Source organism: Photinus pyralis, unplaced genomic scaffold, assembly GCF_008802855.1.
Source record: "Photinus pyralis isolate 1611_PpyrPB1 unplaced genomic scaffold, Ppyr1.3 Ppyr1.4_LG4, whole genome shotgun sequence".
Lineage (NCBI taxonomy): Eukaryota > Metazoa > Arthropoda > Insecta > Coleoptera > Lampyridae > Photinus > Photinus pyralis.
Window position 1 is genome coordinate 45,861,535 of NW_022170511.1, and position 18,575 is coordinate 45,880,109.

The window sequence follows — 18,575 nt, forward strand, 5'->3', positions numbered from 1 at the left end:
TAAAGTAGTTAGAGCGCCTAGGTAAAAGTAACAAGAAGTTGGTGAAAATTTGGTCACTTATTCTCTGAGAGACGCACTTTCTAATGATCAAAAGAAAAAAGTGTTCCTATGTGCCGTTTCTGAGATATTTGACAGTAAAAACAGGGTATTTTAACATGGGCTCTTATGGACAGACTCAGTTTTTCTGAGCTAGCGAAGGTTTTTGTATCAAGACTTAAATGCGATGGGTCTCATTAGAAGCGAAATTTTGTGACAAATCTAAATATGCACGGAAAAGTACATGTTCATGATGAAATAAGGAAGATATTTACCGCCGAAGCGGCGTCTGCTCTGACGCGGCGGCACGCTATGCAGCACGCGTTTCAATCTGACTAGCCACTAGGTCTAGTATATAGCTGAGCTAGGACAATCTTTTCCTTCTTCTGCTGAGCACTTTTCTTCACAAAAGGCATGGTGTCTTTCAGAAAGAACACCAAAACCAGCAATATTTATAAAGGACTGCACACGTCTTGTTGACACACTGATCGGATCGAGATCAAGATAGCGGCTGGGGATCTCTGGCGCCAACATCGAAAAACCAAATCCACTACACCGACTTCACGTAAAACGCCAAAGTATTTAGTTTCCCGGCTTTTACATACGTCTCGCATACGTTTTGATGAAAAATAAATATATTCGTTTAGGATTTACCGCTTACACTGTGAATATTTAGTCGCGGTGTGTCATTAACATTTAGTGTGCAAAGGTTTGAAACAGGGTCGAAAAGTAGGGACACTAGTCAAGTTGACTACTATATATACCTTTTTAAAAATCATATAAGACGTTTGCATTGTGCTGAGGTACAAAATACCACTCATACCGTATTTCTAATTATGTTTCCTTCATAACAACATTTTTTTGGGGACGTTTACCGTAATTAATAGGTAGGCCGAGTACATCACTTGACTTCAGCCGAAACGCCGCTCATAACTTCTTTAAAAAATGGTTTTATATAAATCCACTGAAGGACAGATTTAAAAAAATAAGAGCCACAATTTTCCACCATTCACCGGAAACTTACTGGATGTGACAATTAAGTATTAACTAATTAGGTGGTAGATAGGACCAAAAATAAATAACAGTTCGGAAATTTTCGTTTCTTTAAATCAAAATCAAAAGGATGGAATTAACGTAGCTTTTGGATATGCCATTTTTGATTTTGGACATTTTTTTCAAAAGCCAAAGGGGTACAAAAAAAGGTTCTGGTTATAACGAAAGTTTGAATCTGGATGCCTTTGAGCATGAGCCCCACTCCAAAAGGGTGCGAAAAAAGATTCTGGTCTTAACGAAAAAAACGAATCTGGGTACCTTTTCGAGCATGACCAAGTTTACCAAAATCTGAAAAACAATTTTAAATACAACGCAGAAATGTTTAGGTGCGTGACGCACTTTGAGGCGAGACTAGCATATAATTGTGTTCGAATAGTGATTCAACTGACCATTTTTTCTGGACCGACCAAGGATTGCAACCGAGATTACATATTTTTTGAATTTTTAAAAACTAATTTTGAAATGTTATTTTTATATTGACAATTCAACTCATGTATAAAAAATCACATAAGCCGCAGTGTAATTGTCACTTTGACAGCGGCAAAAGTTACCTGCAACTTTTCCAGCGACAAATGCACTAGTCGTTTTTTCACTTATTCATTTTCGAACCAATAATCGCATTATCCTTACCCATATGACTAGTTTGACGTCTGTCAATAATTGATTAGTTTGGTGAATTTCTTGTTCGTTAAATTGTCCTGCCGAATTCCACTCGAGGTTTGTATTTAAACCGAATAAATTTGGGTTGTGGCAATTCAAATCTGTTTCCTTTTAGCAATTGGACTCGAAAAACTGTCAACCTAAAAATGCTCCACCTGCGGTGTCGCATTTTTATTAGTTGACAGTTTTTTTCGTCTAATTGCTAGGCAACAGATTTTCATTACCTAAACAACCCAAATTTACTCGGTAAAATACAAACCTCTTGTGCAATTATAAGTGAAAAATCTCCGGATCTCGCGAAATTGTCGAATTTTCTTTGCCATTCCGCTTAGGAGTTAGGAGTGGACCAGAATCTTGCCACAAGATCCATCCTTTTCTGTTATGGTTCCTGAAGAAGAAACGTATGATTATTTGGGAAAAATGTTATATCTATTGATCCCCTCAAACACCCAACTATTTTTGATTTATTAGTAAGTATTAAATCTTTCGGCAAAATAACCCTAAATCGGTATGAAGGCACACGGTATTTCCGTGTTACTTTTATACAATATAACAATAGTTTGCTTAGTCCTTGCTGAAACACTTAGCATATCGAAAAAGGCCTTTGAATCTAAAAGGTGGGTCTTTTTAAATGTACGTCGATTTTCAAGCTAAAATTTTCTCCAAATCGATCCGTGCGTTGATGGAATAACGTATATCATACAATCGCACGCACGCGTATTGGCGAAAGCACTTTTATTTACATTGTAGGGGTAGGTTACCAAACGTCCTTATCTTTTTCGAAAGAATACGGTACGAAAAATTAGGATAAAGTATTGAAATGAATATCTGTGAAATGGAGTCTAAGTATAGTCGTATAAATGAAAAGGAAATTCAAAATAACGAAATTTTTCGTAACGTATTGCTTGATAAAATTGGGAGTGTGCCAGGTAGCTGAAATGTTTTAAATCCCTCTGTAATAAGGGTCTGTATTAAGATCCCATTTAAAATAAAAATTAATCCGAGGACAACGAAGGTCTGAATACAGTTTCGTATCTGTAAAAACGTTTTGCAATTGCCGAACCTGGGTTGTTATTATTTTGCGTTAGGTAATTCTCAACGAAACTATTTGAATTCGGACCCTCAAGAGTGGGGGATGATTTTGAAATCCTTCAACTTATCCTTTAATATTTAGAACGCAGGGAAATCAATAGAACTTGTCATTGCATAATGGGACTTTACCTTCACTTTCGACAGACGGACATGCGGGTTTATGGCATGGCGTTACCGAATAGCTAATAAACCTATTACCTACATAAAGGGGTCGTTTAGGTACAACATTCCGTCTTCCTTTTCACGTAACCGCACACTTTCGCCCTCTCTTCGAGCAATTTTCGAGTCTTCTGTTTAATAAGTAGTTCATATTTTAAACGTCTACTTACGATGATAAATGAACGTCTATATTCTAAATTAGTTTCAATAATTGATGTATCTGTTTTGCATTAAAACCATGTATCTGACGCTTAAATGATATCGTTGATTTAATCTGGCCCGTTGATTTATTTTTTAGTTTCAAGGAATGTTTACTTTCCAACGCTTAAATTATCGTAATTACTTATATGCTAGTCAAACATAATTTACTGTTTGCGTATTAATTTCATTTCAGTGTCCGAAAGCGCCGTGGAGGAAAGGTGTCAACTTGGTGAACCAGATTTTTTAATTGAATCTGGGCAGTAATTTTAATTAAATTCCCTGTGGCTGGACGTCTACGAAATAGACAAATGGATCACTTTCGATACGAGCGCACGGTCGCGCGATGAAGGGGTTGCATGGGAAAGTTGCGCTGTAATTATCGAAATGCACAGTAATTTTCACCTTGTTTTGCTGCGCTGTTTTTGCGCAGACTTGATTATAATTGATGTTTTCATACACGTTCGTTTCGCCGCAACGGCCAACGGAAGTTGGCAAAAAAATAATTGTTGCAATTTCGTCCTGAACGGCGAATTATGGCTAAAAGTTCGCGCTGTCAATTCGGATGCGGTTTTTTATTACGTAAAGTAACAAATACGGGTTTGTGAACTTGAGATTTGCGGGTCCAGCTTGCAGCTTCTGGACGGGTGTTATAGTTGTCGGCTTGCTTGGCCATGCGCCGCGAGTCGATGGCACGCGCTTGGACCCTCGGAAGCACTCGCAGCAACCCTCATGTCGGTAGAGGGGATGGGCTTAAACGCCACTACAAAGACCTAGGTAACGTTATGCCAGGTATCATTCCGGGTCTTGATCTCCATCTGGTTGTGTTAACTTTAAGCAGCTGCGACTCTCATACGAAGATTTTACTAGAAACCACGCGTCTTTTATCTGCTGCTGGTGTTTGTAGGCATTTAGTTGTGCGCGAAACGCGAAGACATGCACATGGCAGCCGTTCAAGGTGTCAACAATATGACGTTAAATCAACAAGAAAAAATGTACAACGCGATTCAAGCAAATTGTGTCATCGTCACCACCGCCGGATTTGGCCAGTCTGCCCCAAATTCGGTCATACAAGGAAAGCGAGCTTTGGCGCCGGCACCGGAAAGGAACACCGTCTTAATTGCCAATAATTCCGATATCCGCTGCAAGCGAAAAATTCAATTCGTACCTCACTCTGGCCAAACAATTCAACCCGCTTCCGTTGCCCGCAGAAACGCCCGAGAGAGAAACCGCGTAAAACAAGTCAACAATGGTTTTGCAGCCCTTAGGCAGCACATCCCCTCGAACGTACTCGCGGCGTTCGCACCACCAAGCGGGAATACCAGCACCGGAAGAGGCGCCAACAAGAAACTTAGCAAAGTTGAAACGCTGAAAATGGCGGTAGAATACATCAGAAGCCTACAGCAAATGCTGGAGGATCACGAAGCCGAACTGTCATCAAAAAGTATTAGTGACAATAATGTTAGTGATAACCGATTTTACACAAATAGTCCCGACACAATTTCACAGCAATTCACAAATTACCCCCTAATTTTACCTACACCGCCAGCTTCCGAATCGTCCTCTTCACCTACACCGTCGCACACATCAGAAGGCTCCTCAACTCCTGTATTTACATCCGCGGCAGTGTACAAACGGTATGGTTACGACAATTACGACCCCCACAGTCCCGAGGACGATGAGTTATTAGACGCCATCTTCTCCTGGCAACAAAACTCATGGTAAGTACCAAAAAACCTTTAATTTTTTATCTCATGATGCGTAAATTTCTAAACGCGAGGGTAAAAAAAACGCACTTCAGCTTTCAATGGGGAGGTTCACCAGGTATAAAAGGTACCGTCCCAAATTGTTTGCACTAGGACGATAAGTACTGTTCTCTTTTATTAAGATTAATGGAACGAAAATTGGAAATTTGTAGAAAACGTCGACAAACTGGTTTTACGTAATATTTTTTAATTAAATATTTGGGAATTCTGTTTTAATTATAATGGGTCGAACCTACCGAGATTCATCTAATCGGTTACATATTTGAAATGGTTTCACTCTCATCGAGAATGTGTTATTAATCAAAGCGCAATTTCAGATTCTTGCCTAATGATGGGGGTTGTTTTTTTTGTCCCTCGCGTTGTGCGCCCGGATATCCTTTACCTGAAAACGCATTTGCAGTTTTCAGTGAAATTGTGGGAATGTGGAAGGGCTGTTTGTTTTGCAACACGTGCGTGGAACCCGGAAACTTAGAGTGTTAATTGGGAGCATGTGGTTTTAGTTATAAATTCTCAGTTTCAGTCAAAACATTCAGTGCCCCCAAGTGCCTCACCGTAATTTCGTATAATAATAACGTTGATTATTCAAGATAAGGATGATTTTCCGGCATCAAACAACGTCTACTCTGTATGCGAGCATATCTAATCACTACTTATAAACCTTGATACCTGGATAGGCCGCCCTTGCCGGCGTCGCTTTACCTGGCGATGTGGTTATAATCCCTCTTTCCCCCTCTGGATTTCCTTTTGCCGTGATTTCCTATTCAGCTTATATTTTGTTAGGTCCGCTGGAGTTTTTGTGTCGCACCTTTAAGTATTATAAGACCGAGGGATCTTGCGAACTGGTTCTTAAGAAACGGAATAATCATAAAAGAAATATGTCTCAAGGCAAGTTCATTTACCCAGCAGCCCTAAACAATACAGTCTGCGAAATAGAAAAACGACACGATCTTTTCTACTTTTGAATTCCGTTGCTTACCTTTTTGATTTATATTATTTGAGGATGCGTGTGTGGATCCACGCAGGTACGCAGCTTCCACGACAATTTCGCCTGGTATAATTTATTTCTTGTGCCGTTGAGGTAGGTAAGTTCAGTAGGTGGCATCAGGCGTAGGCTTGACATAATCAATTGATCCTCTTTAGCGTGCATTTAAATCACGCCGAGTCGATTATACGCGGTCATCAATTTTAGTTGATACTCGACTTAATTATGCATCGGACCCTTTGGAGGGATTGACGAAATTGAAATTAGGCCAGGTAGAAATTTCTCACGGTTATTTTGCTTATTGGTGATCTTGGCGCCAGACGCGCGTAATACACAATCAAACTCAGTTGCCCTATCCCAAGCACGAAAAGTGTCAAGGGCAGAGATTTTCATATTAATTTTTGTAAATCGGATCGGGTAACGAAATCTCACACTGTAATTACATCGATGGGAGCTGATGAGATTTAATTTCGATTAGGAAACTCGTTCGGTTACCTGCTTTTCGCAATTATATAGTTTGTAGTGTACCTTTATGTCATAATATTCGAATGAAATTATAGAGATATTTTTTTATTGTTACAGAGTCGAGACCGATCATCAAATCAAAGATCGTTACTCATCATTCCTGATCCCAGTGCCTTCGTTCATTCCAAGCAGTGATATTGTTGAATCTCAATTAAGGCTTTTCATAAAAATTTTATCATTGTTATCTAGTCATTGTTTGTAAATATGTTGTACAAATTGTTCATTGTAAAGAATAATACGCTTCAATTTTGTATATATTTCTGTGTTCGAGAAAGTGATACTAATTTGTATTCATTTTTCGAAGTTACATACTATCGTTAGTACTTCCTTAAGTTTGATAGTTTAAGAAGAAGATTTCGGAACTAAGGTGCCTTTAAAACTGTGCATTATTAATGGGGTACGAAAATTGTGTTACCTATATTTTAATTGTTAGTACGAAAATTGCCATTTGATATACAGTAGTTTATTATACCGGTAAGAGAAATTATATGTACTTATCGGTGACCAAAGCCAGTGTTTTATTCCTCATTTTTATATATTAGATTTAAGTCTTATTGGTACTTTTCTATTTTTGTATATTATTAGTATAAGATTTTGTACTGAAAAAATACAATTTACATTTTTTATATATAGTTTTGCTTCTTTTTTCGATATATAATAAGCAGAAACGTAGGTATACAAGAAAGCTTATCGACATTTGACTAATTTCAAAGCACTTTCACTTTCGCTTATCGTCTAAATCGAAATTTCCATTATCATTTTCAAAGAAAGTGAATGCAGCGGATTTTTCCTTTTAAAATCAGGATTAAAATGCTTTTTCCCCGAAGTCATGAAATCTATTTTAGTTTCGGTTACAGTAAGACTTTACCTGAGTACTTTTCCTGGTGCTGCCTTTCACATTGGTAAATATGACGACTCCTGTTATCTCGCACACATTGATATTAAACAAAAGCTCTATATGAAAATTGAAAAAAGGCGATTTCGAGAAAACTGTTATGTACATTACTATAACTAGCCCGTTCGAAAATAGCAGAATTATCTACAGATCTCCAGATTTTGATATGTAATTATTATTGCAAGATCACATAACGAAGTGATTCTTGTTAGAATACCTGCTCGTTATTCTAATAATATTAATAAACCCGGATGTTGAGCGGCTACCATAACGTTTTAATAAATTTGAAAATGGAGGTGCGCGGTTATCAAGCTTTGGAGCCAGGTAAATTTTGTGATCTTTGCCCTATTGTTCGCTTTTGTAAATCCGCCACGACGTAATTACTGTTTTTTGTTTAGTTCATGCAAATTTGTAATGTTTTTAACATATGCATGTTTTTATAGACATATATTAATGTGTTAACAACATTCAATACAGCTGTCCAGTTTTTAAACAATTTGCTTCCAGGTATTTATGTACAAGATGGCGTCGTTGGTTGATATCCTTTGTATCTGTATTTAAAAATATTGCAAGGTTTAAATAAATATGCGATATACTTAAAAAACAAAAACCACATAATAAACAAATTACGTAAGTATTTGTAACCAACGCCGAAACCTTGCATTTTTTTACTGCGATGCGTTGAACCTTTGTCCTCGAAAGGGTACATATTTTAACATTAGTTTTAAGTGTTCTTCGTTTCGTTAGCTGTAGCTACAAAGCGAAATTGTGCGGAATTTGTACATAATGGTCACCCTCTTAGTCAAAAATCCCAAATAATTTACACATAGGTATAAAAAAGAATACATAGCTGTCTCAATCTACATTATGCATTACTGTACCATTTTTGACAAAATAGGTAGATCTACGATAGTTGAAACGTGTGTAGGTTGAAATGTTTCCCCATGAAAATGAACCCGTTTTAATAAAAGCGCCAAATCAATAAAAAACCGAGGGGTAAACCACTGAGCAAAAATGTATAGGCCAGAATTTCAAAAGCGTAAAAGAACTCCAGATTTTCAAAAAAATTCCATCATTAGAAAATAATTTCATTGAATTCCAAAAAATTCCAAAGAATGCCACTGAATTCTCTGCAACTTGCGAAAAGAATTCCAATGAATGGCCAATTCAAAAAACATGACGATTTTTATATGATATTTCCGTTCAAATGCACTTTAAAAAAGGTAACCATTCCACATAGCGTCTCGCATCCTATGACGGATGAGATGAATGTAATCCCGTGCAAAACACACAGTCATTCCGAGCTATAAAAATACTCCCTTCAAAAATGTTGATTGAATTCCAGGTAATTATATAAAAATCACAATAAAGTAAGCTACAACCTGAACTATAACTTGTGAAAAGGCTTAAAGAATTCCAAAAGAATTCTGCGACTTCCATAAGAGTTCCATAAATTTCAAGAAGTTGTAACCGGAATTCCTCAGTAGTTTTCCCCTCGTAAAAAAACGATCACGTTCTCAAGGAAATTTTAACTCATTTTTAGATTGAGTTGTAATTAACTAGTGTTACCATAGAAATAGAAATTTATAATTGAGTACCTATCTGATGGCACCCTCCCTTGTGGACGAATATTCCTTCACGTGAGGCCCACGAATACTGCAGTTGCACAAATTCTCCTTGGGGATGAGTCTTTTCTGACGTGATTGGCGTGTTTTCCAGACGGAAATTTTCTTTGACCCGAATATTCTGAGAGAGTTTATTGGGGCGAACCAAAAGGAGGTGTACATTTTACTCGAAGTAGTGGTCGAAGAACGGAGTGAAAGTAATCGAAACACTCCTCAAAGTAATCGAAGTACTTTATAACGAAGGACTTGTTTTGTACATGGATTCTACCAGATTTAATGAGCGCGCGGTATATCAATGGAATCGAACGGGTGCTTCACTAATAAAAACCGTAACTACTAGACCTAATTATTTATATTCCAGGAGGCGACAATAAAGAATTGGTAACACCACTTTCAACCGCCGATAGTAAAAAAAAGAGTTTTGTAACCGTTCCCATGGAGAAATTTAAATTGTTTTTGCAGCATCCGAAAGCTGACGAGAAAAAGTTAATATTTTTGCGATTTCCGTTCCGTGTATCAAATATTTTAACCCGGTCAATTACGTAACCATAATCACCGGTCGCTAATTAGATGTGCAAACCCCCTTTACCGTACAGTTAATTGGTTAATTAATTGTTTTTACTTCCGTTCCCGCTTTGGAAAATGGATAGGATTTTCGTTTGCCGTAATTCTGTTTTAGACTATTCTCCGGTGACCGACCGCCGTTTGCGTAGTAGTGGAATTTGTACCTTAAAAAAAGCGGGGAGTTGAGAGTTAAATTGACCGCCGTGATTCAGCTCGAAGATTCCAGATTACCACAAATTAAAATTGGATCAGCACAATTTAGCATAACACTAGCACTATTTAAAAATTATCATTTCACAATTTTTTTAATTGCGGGGATGATAACTTGATAGAGCTACATCGTGAGTGAACATTTCGGCGAATTTTCCATCAACATTGGCTCTACATAATTGAGTATGGATTACTCTGTTTAAAAGCAATTTTTCTGGGATCGAGCTTTTCTGGGCACGAAAGTTCCGGTGGGATAAATTTTCTTTTAGGACGACATCTAGCACCTAGAGTGCCTAGTTTCCTTGGCGACCGAGACAAATTTTGCACAGAACTAGAAAATGTAGTACCTCGGAAATATGCCAAGGAGCACTAGTCCTAAAGTTAATCGTTTATAGTCAAGATTTCCTTGAAACAATCGCCTAGCGTAGAAGTTTTTTGTTGGGAGGAGGGAGGGCCGAATTTTCCTTGAGAACGCATCTTCCGCAGATGGATCTCTTGCTATAGCTCATTTGGTATTTTTGGAGAAGGAATGTTTCTTGAAGGCAAATTTTCAGAGACGGGAAAGAGCTCTAGAATAAGTAGATAGCAATAATTATTCTGCAGTCCCAGAGATTTATTATCTATAGCACTTATTCCAAAGACGAGATCGAGGGTTTCTGAACGGACATTTTCCTTTAGATTAAGAAATTTTCCTACAATCCAAAAGAATCCACAGAAATTATCTTCTGAATTCCTCTGTTGGTGTTGATTTTGTGAAGAACACCGGGTCCTTGTCATAGAAGTAGACGGGAACTCAAAAAAGGGTAGTTGGATTCCAATGAGAATGGATGGAAATGAATTCTGGGCGGTAATTTTCTATAGCACAAGCTTCTTAATGCGAGGGCAGAATTTATGCTGATTAATTTTCCCTTCAAAGTCTCTTGTAGCTTTACAAATAGAGCGTACTTAGTTATGGCCAAAAAACCAAAATTTATACTCAAAGATATCAAAAAATAATTTTAACAAACTTTTAGTGATTTTTCCTGAGCTTTCTGACGATGCTAAAACCAAATTTTTATGACTTGTTGGTTTCAAGTCAATCACATCAACTTTCGTATTCCTTATGGACACCATATGGGATTTTTACAATACCTAGATAAAGAAAAAATTACAAAATCGAAGATACCAAATGCTTGGTATTTCATTCGGAAATTAAACGGTTTGCATTGAAGTTTAAAATGTATTTCTCATGGTCAAAATGTTAAATAATTTTAAGCAAGCTATGGCATTATTGCTATAAGAAATACATTGTAACGTTCTACTAAGTAAATGATTAGTTTTTAGCTTCTTAGCATGAGCTAGGTAGCTATGGCGATCACCGTTTTTTTGGATCAAAATTTCATCAAATGTCGACGTTTTACATTAAAATTTTTTCCGTCTGTCTGTACGTGTGTACGTTGGCAATTGTCCGAGGTAACGGCTCGACGGATTCGGTAAGGAAACGAAAAATAACGGGTTAGATTAAAAAAAAAATGTCGCGCGTATGGGCATCGAACTTTTTTTTTCAAAAAACAACCAACATTTTATTAAGGTACCTATTGGAAAGACCTTATCTTTCTGTGTATAACTTACAATTGTGCCAGGTTTCATTACAAATAAACTAAGAAAAAAATGTCAATGTCCAAAACCTGGCAAAACTAAAGTAATTCTAATTAGGAATTACAATTATTAATTATATGATGCCTTGTGGCATTAAAATAATAAAAAAAAAGAAATCAATAGACAAAGATGAACAAAAATTCAACAAGAAAACCATAATGTTTGTTGGTTGTACACAGAACAAAAGGTCTTTCGAATAGTTTACTAGAAATTTTGCTTTGCACTTAGAAAAATAAAGTTCGTGGCCTTTACGGTCCGTTGTTTTTAGTTTCCGAATGCGTAATATACAGATCCAGAATTTGAACAAAACAGTCGAGCTGTTATCTCGGATCAAAAATTTTATTCTTTAAAAAAATGTCCAAAAAACGGTGATAGGAATAGCCACCTAGCTCAAGCTAGAAAGCTAAAAAACTCACCCTGTATAAATAAAGAAAACGAGTCACTAAAAATTAACAAAAATTTCAATATTTTGGTACTGTACTGCAGTATACTGAACACTACGTCTATATATGAAAAATTACTAAACGTTCTGTAAACTTTACTTTGAGATCATGAATTTTGAAAATATTCCAATAGCGATCCAATATTACAATTTAAATTTAGTAGTTTTGTGTAAGCTGTGTTCCTATTGGTGTAAGAATTTTTAAAGCATGCCTTACTGCACCTTATAATCAGTACATGATTGAGCTTTTTTTATCTCAGTAGTTACCCAAAAATAATTTCTCGTGTAACCCAATGCCAATACTTCGATATTTTAAAAGATATAAAAATGGCAATGGAGAAGGTTTTGTATGTCTTCATGTAGGAATAATTTTCACTTTTAAAAATTGTTGGCTGATTATAATCATTACTTATTTCATTTTTCTGAAACAACGAGCTTCTAAAAATTTAAACCTTGAAAATCTCTTTATCATCATCTTGATAGTTTAATTTATTTTCGGCCGATACGAAAAGTAAAACTCATAGAAAGGCATTTTAACATTTACCTACTTGTACTTCTCGCCACAAACTGGAAATCGTCATTTTGGGCCAATATTTTCAATAAATCATTAAAATATAAATATGCGAAAGGAAAACTAACCTAAAGTTATATGAAAGCGAGTGTAGTAGTTCGACATTTAACAGTTACTTATACTTTTAACCACAGACTAGTTGGAAATCATCAACGTCGAGGAAATTAAAATCCCACAGTGTATACTTGGTATTGAGATATAAGCTGAGAGCAAAAAGGCTAGCTGAAACAATTATAAAGTAATCTGCACATATTTACGTACAAGCCATTATCCTTAAACCTGTATAACATGCGAGCTTTACATTGAATGAAATTTGTACCGATTTGTTGACGTACCCATTAAGCGAAGTTTTATAACGTTGCAAGGCGAAATCTCTGATAAGTACGCTAAAATTAGGAAGCTACGAAGCTCATGCGAGGGTCACTAATTACGGAATAGATTAGTCGAACGAATAGGGTACCGGAAGTTACGTAAGATGGCACTTAAAAAATTAAACAGATACATTACGAAAAAGCCTTGAAATGAAAAAGGATTTTTTAATCGTGGTGCAGAAAAATGTAAAACCACAGTTTTAGGCGACTACCAACCAAACGTAAAAAACTAAATATAACAAATGTTGTAGTGTAACGAACAAACAGTTTAATTGATGTATTAATTAAAAACATGCTGTTTCACTGTCATAAGAATCGACGATTAAATATAAAATAGTGAGTGTTTCTAATTGGAGCGGACCACTTTTGATTAGAATAAACGGTAGTTTAAAGGAACACCTACATTTTTAGCTCTGCAAAGTCGTACTGCCCAAGAAAAAAGCTTGTGAAGTATTTTTATATTGCAAGGTGTTTTAGATGACGGCTCGTGCTTATTAAATACACCTGCTAGAGAAGCACATGTCGATATGTTAATGTAATAGTACCAGAAAAACATGTCTTCTAATACGTGAATTACTAACTAAGTTGGGTATCAAAATGTCCCCCCAGCCACGGTGTATGTGGGTTACCAACTTTATTCTATTGGTACATTAATAATCATGAGCTATTTAACCCATTGTACGAAAGCTTGTAAACCTTGAGAAGTATAGCCTATTAAGTTAAAGCGTACGGTGCTAACGATTCAGCTACAGTTTTTTCCTAATTTAATTAGTTGTCAATAAAAAAGAAAGCTAACGCAACTAAGATAAAAAATTAATTAATAAAAATGTGATTACGGTTTTTTAGCGATCTGCTGTAATGGCCATTATAAATAAGCTATACACGCGAGGAAATAACTGACCGAGGCGAAAGTCTTCTTTAATTACGAACTAAGATTTCAGTAAATCATCGGATTCCGGTAATGAGAAGTATATTACGATTTAGATTAGGAACTGTCCAAAATCTTGCTAGAGAATCTTTGAAATGGTACGAGTTCTGTGTTATTTCAAAACTGAATGTCGTGCTCACTATCTGAAAAATTTTAATTTATCAAAACAACGGTTTTTGGAATCGTCAAAGTATTTTAATTTGTTAATTAGGAGAGTTCCCTTCTACCGCATTTAACGAATTGATGCATTATCGAAAATAATGGCCCAGCGGTATTGTCGTATAACGCGTTAGTTAATAGTAATTACATTCTCTTCCGAAAACGTATTCGTAGGCTTGCTTCTAAATCGATGCTTCTTGAGCAATCGCGCTAAGAACACCTTGTTGTCATTCTTTACTTATGAAACTTTTTGATGGTGAAAGTAACTAATATTGTAGTGGTTATCAGATAATTTAATTTGAAGTTATCACAAACCACAAGATCTTATGATAGCTTCCTAATTGAAATCAAGGGAACCTGCAGTTTTTAGCAGAACCACACCTAATCAATGAATGATCATAACTAAAAGTTAAGTTTAAGTTCTATTTTACATATTAAATTGACCGCACTTGCATTTGTCAGTAGAAAATGGTAGTTTCAGTGGAACATCGATAATTGGGCTACGATGTTTCAAAAATTGAGGACAGATCAAACTATGAAATGAGTAAAGGCAATCACATTTCTTTTGTCGTTCAAAATTCTTTTTAACGATTTTCGCTTTATCAATGTTTTATACCTAATCCTTGGAACCTCCTTCAAATTGCCACTTTAGGCCTAGAAACCCTCCATTCGATACCTATAATTTACTTATTTATGAACAACACAAGCGAGTTTATGATGTTAGACTTTCTGTCCGTTCCTCTGGACTAACTGATTAAATTTGGGTTATTTGGACTTGGTTTGAAACGGTTTATTTCGTATTATATTTTCTATGTATTCTTCCAAATGTGTCAAATTCTTCCAAATTCTCGAGCGTTTCAATCATTGCATTGGATCCCTTGAATGCTTGGAATTTTTGAGACTCAGAAAACCTGTGATATATTGTTCCTTTTCTTCGAATTCCTCCCATTCCATTAAATTCTTCCGACTAGATTCTAGTTCCGTTAAATTCTTCAAATATATCAAGCTTTTCATCTTTTTTGTTTCTTCAAGTTCTTCTTCAGAGTACACATATAATTCTTCATCAGATTCTTCAAATTTGTTAGTTTCTTCAGATTCATCGGTTTACTTGTTTATTGATTACTCCGGCGCTTTGAATTTTTTAGGTTCATCAAAATTTATGATTACTTAATTCCTTCCATTCTTCAAATGCTCCAAGATTACTCGGACTTTTCGAACTAATTGTTCTTCAATTTTTCTTCAGATCCCTTTTATAAAATAACGGAAAAAAAACCAGATAACCTTGCATTTTTTCGAATACATTTGATTCCCAATAAAGTAGGCGTACCTACCTATTGCAGACGCGTAAACCATACCTAAGTAAGCGTATATACTATATAAAGTAGGGAATATACAGGGTGAACATTTTGTCTGGAATACTGAACGTATTTTCAAAATAACAATGTTTTCTAAAGGACCTCTTTATGGTGTCCACAATTACAAAAGAATTGTTTCCAATCCACGTACTTTAAATATGTTCTCAGTGGCGTACTTTTGCATGGTCCAAAGAGGGCATACTTTTTTTAATGGCAAGAGTACACTTTTTCGAATATAGAAAACCTCAAATTAAAGAAAACAGTTTGTTAATTAATTTCATAGTTTTACTTGTCTGGGCACGTTTTTTGTGATATTAAAAAAATCATTCTTTAATAATACCTCACGAAACATAGCTTTCCATTAAATAAGTGACTATCTTAGTTCTGTACACGCCTCGATAGACGCACGCCACTATAAATAATTTTTAAGCATGTCGATTCACCTTTTTTAAATGATTTTTGATACAAAAAATTGCTGCCACATAACTAACAAACGAATAACGTTTTTTTAACGCAAACTAGAGAAATTATTAAATTAATTAGCACAACCTTTTTCCTTAATTTGAGTTTTTGTCTTAAATTTGATTATATAATATAATAAGTTTTTTATGAGACTACATCCAAAAAAGTGTACTCTTTAAGAATATATAATGAAAACTAGTGGTTACCATTGAAAAAAATATGCCCCTTTTGTACCGTGCAGAAGTACGCCACTGATAACATAAAGAACATAAAGTACCTATACGTAGATTGGTAACAATTTTGTTTTGTAATGGATGTCATAAAAAGGTTCTTTAAAAAAACGTTGTTTTCAAGATATAAATTCAGTATTTCAGAGACATGTTTCACCCTGTATTTAGCTTTAGCTGTAGTTCACTAAAAAAAATGCCATGATGATGTTTGGGAGATAAGCACACATTACTATTGCCTAGGGCACAATATTAGGCTATCTCGTCTGTAAATAGAGTAGTACGTGTAATAAGCGACAAAAAGCACAGAAATATTTCACTTCCGGCAACAAGCATGAAACTTTGCACATAGCTTTTATACATATAGATATTGAAAAAAACGCCGGGAGACACTTCGAGCGATGACCTTGATCACCGTGGTGACGTCATCCAAGTAAAATTCACTGAAGTAGGATATTTTGGCAACAAATAACCCGAATTCAATGGGGTTGATTTCATTTGAAAGCTCTTAAAGAGTACTCTAAATACTCTAATACATTTTATCGTAACTCTTATGGTTTCAATCCTATTTGCTCCAAAGTACCGCGTGGACTCGGACCACCGCAAGTACTGAGTAGGTAGTGAGTTGCGATTTTGCGGACACTCGACAGCGCTACAGTGTGCAGTGGTGGTGGTTGTTGTGTAGTTAATTTTGCTGGTTGTGTGTGTTTGTGTGGTTTTTTTACACACCGAATCAATTTTTGGATAGGTAATTGTATTAAGTTATTCTAATGTGATTTAAGATGCCTAATAACGTTAAAATTGGCCAATTAATGAATGAAACAACAAATAATGCTTAACCTAAAATGTTCAGCGCAAAAATGTTACCACGTTTACAAATTTATAGAGGGTAATAGAAATTGTCTAAATTCAAATTAGAATCATTTTTTTTTCGAAATTAAAGTTATTCCTGAACGCTGAAAATAAGTTAACCGCTAAGGATTTTAATATGTACTATTTATGGAATTTAGTGATATTCATGCTTCTACCCTTTTCAATGCCCCGATCATTATTACCACTAAAGGATTAAATAGATTGTTTCAGAAATTTGATATCAACTTCCGCTTTTTTTTTCATTATTGCAGACTGGTTCAAATACCTGAAATGGCATCGAAGAGGCAACTTGATTTCGTTGATCAGGGGTTCAAACCGGTGATAAAATGGGATAGATGTGTCCTTTGCCAACAGTCCACGAAGGATCCTTTAATTTCCCCTACTGATAGTGGCTACGACTCCCTTTCTCAAAACCTTCGAAGGTATGCAGAGTTAGGTGACCTCCCGTCTTACCTTAAAACGGAAAGTTTGCTCCAAGATTTGAAATCGAACAATGCAAAGTATCATAAAGTGTGCAGAACTCGTTTTAACAGTCAAAAAATAGCCAGACTTTTGCAAAAGAAAAAACCAAGCTTAGAAGAACACGCACAGGGTGATTTTTGTTTTTTCTACTTTAAAGCTGTATAAATCAGAAACCATAAGACTTATGATAAAATGTATTAGAATACTCTTTAAAGTACGTTTTATGAGCTTTCAAATGAAACTAACCCCATTCCGTCCGGGTTATTGGTTGCCGAGATATCCTACTTTAGTTAACTTTACCTGGATGACGTCACCACGGAGGTCAAGGCCATCGCTCGAAGTGTCTCCCGGCGTTTTTCTCAACCTCTATATGTCTAAAAGCTATTTTCAAAATTTCATGCTTGTTGCCGGAAGTGAAATATACTTACGCTAATTACACGTACTAGAGCGTAAAAATACTATGGGTGTAACTGTAACATATGACTGTACAAAAAGTTAAGTTGTAGAGGGAACGGTTTCCCCAAAAATTCTCCCTCCAAAATATTCTTCCTAGAGCATTTTTCCCGATAGATTTACTACTGAAATATTCGTCTCCAAAATACTCGCCCATTTTCTGTGATTTAGCCCGATCAACTTCCCCCGGCGCGTTGAAATACTCACCCGATAAACATGCCCCGAAAAAAATTCTTTTCCCCAAATCTTTTCTCCCAGCAGTTTGCCCCGAGAATATTTCCCTCGAAGGATTAACAATTGAAAAACTCGGTCCCATCTTTTTGGCAAAGGTTCACTTAGATTTCGGTAAAAAGTAGTCCCGATGAATTCTCCTTCCCGAATATTCTTCCCCAGAACTTTGTCCCTAGAATATTTCTGAAAAAACATTTAGTTGGAAGCATACAATATTAGAGCTTGTTTAGGTTACGTAGGAATCTAAAATATTTTGGACTCCACTTAAGGGCCCCCGTCGGGGGGCAAAATCTATTCAAAAATAGTTCCCTTTTGTAGCGTGATTAAACCAAAAATCATGATACCGATTCTTTGTACGGGTTCCACAATTCTTTAGATTCAACTGTTTCTTGAGATCTTTAAATTCTTCATTTCCTTCCGATTCATCAGATTGCCAGTTTCGTCGCGTCAGATGAGCTTCAGACTTGGTGCTTTAAAATCTTACAAAATGCTCAATTTTTCCAATCCTTCAAATCAAAATTTTTCGCATTCCGTTTCCTCGACTAGGTATTTTAGGTTCTTCCGATTCAATCTTTTAAACTCATTAGATCGCTCAAATTTTATCGATTCCTCGAATACTTCAGTTTGTTCAAATTATT

At 35.9% G+C, this 18,575-nt stretch overlaps 1 protein-coding gene across 2 annotated transcripts; it reads left to right on the plus strand.

Moving 5' to 3' along the window:
- Positions 1 to 3,983: 3,983 nt before the first annotated feature.
- Positions 3,984 to 7,099, plus strand: LOC116168767 (achaete-scute homolog 1a-like). 2 transcript variants are annotated; one of them, XM_031484749.1, is made up of 2 exons: positions 3,984 to 4,919; positions 6,525 to 7,099. In XM_031484749.1, coding segments are annotated over exons 1-2 (786 nt in total). In that variant the 5' UTR covers positions 3,984 to 4,134; the 3' UTR covers positions 6,526 to 7,099. The 2 variants fall into 2 exon arrangements, with proteins under 2 accessions (XP_031340609.1, XP_031340608.1); XM_031484748.1 differs by having other exon boundaries at positions 3,985 to 4,919; positions 6,529 to 7,099.
- Positions 7,100 to 18,575: the final 11,476 nt, after the last annotated feature.

Coding starts and splice junctions, on each gene's coding strand:
- LOC116168767 (XM_031484749.1), top strand. CDS start 4,135: ATGCACATGGCAGCCGTTCAAGGTGTCAACAATATGACGTTAAATCAA.